Below are 911 nucleotides of genomic sequence, written 5' to 3'. Positions count from 1 at the left end.
ACCCACTACCGACAGATTGGCAGATTGAAGGGGCCGAAGTATTGCGCCGCCTAGGAAACCAACAGTGCTGGATCTGCGGACTAGCCCAGCACCAGGCCAACGATTGCGAGTGCGAAGGACGCATCACAATCACGGGACCCCGAGCAGAGGAAATCGCCTGCAGGGCAGCCCAGGAACAACCCAGGTTCAAGGAACCCGATGATGAGGAAACACCTCGCACGTTCAAGGAACGGATGGAGCAACACGAGCGCCTATGTTGGGTTGACTGCCCAAGACAGTGTGACTACCACTTGAGGAAGCGAGAAGAGACCAGGGACAACGAGGACGATTGCTGCCACACCAACTTATGGCATAACGAATGTCGAGTACTACATTGTCATATGCACCAGCCAGGAGAAAAAGAAGCTCACGAGGAGCTGTGCTGGATTAAATGCACGATCAACTGCCAATTCCACAAGGACCAACGACGGAAGGCTAGAAGGGTAGACAACTACTACCATAGCACGATTTCCGCGGAAGAATGCATAGCCAAGCACTGCAGGATGCATAGAGCCCAAACACAGGAGGCACCAGGAGTAAAGCACGACAAACTTCTGTGGACACACTGTAGGAAAGGATGCAACTTCCACCGACAACAGTTTGAGGATGCTCGGAAGATAGACGATCCCTATCATAACATCCTATCGGCAAACATTTGCGAGGCAATAGATTGCCCAACTCACAGGAACAAGAAGCTAATACCAAGGAAGACAGCGAGAAAGGAGATACCGCACCGCAATATCCATTGGAGCTTCTGCTACAACGACCGATGTACCGATCACTACGACGCCAAGTGTGGCGCGGGACGATTCCCACAGGAACGAAAGAAGTCGCAGAAAGGACGACTCTCCAAGCCAAAAAACTAGGATGCC

The 911-nt window shown here is 52.1% G+C and overlaps 1 protein-coding gene across 1 annotated transcript; it reads left to right on the top strand.

The window, feature by feature from the left end:
• COCCADRAFT_113958 (uncharacterized protein) lies at positions 1-905 on the top strand (the record flags this gene model as incomplete). The annotated part of the gene is made up of 1 exon (XM_007720921.1): positions 1-905. A coding segment is annotated over one exon (905 nt), but the record flags the coding sequence as incomplete, so codon positions are not given.
• Between the last annotated feature and the right edge of the window lie 6 nt (positions 906-911).

The sequence above is a fragment of the Bipolaris zeicola genome, assembly GCF_000523435.1.
Source record: "Bipolaris zeicola 26-R-13 unplaced genomic scaffold scaffold_839, whole genome shotgun sequence".
In the NCBI taxonomy this organism is placed as follows: Eukaryota; Fungi; Ascomycota; class Dothideomycetes; order Pleosporales; family Pleosporaceae; genus Bipolaris; species Bipolaris zeicola.
Note: the sequence above shows the minus strand (reverse complement) of the source record. Positions and strands in the feature narration are given on the sequence as shown.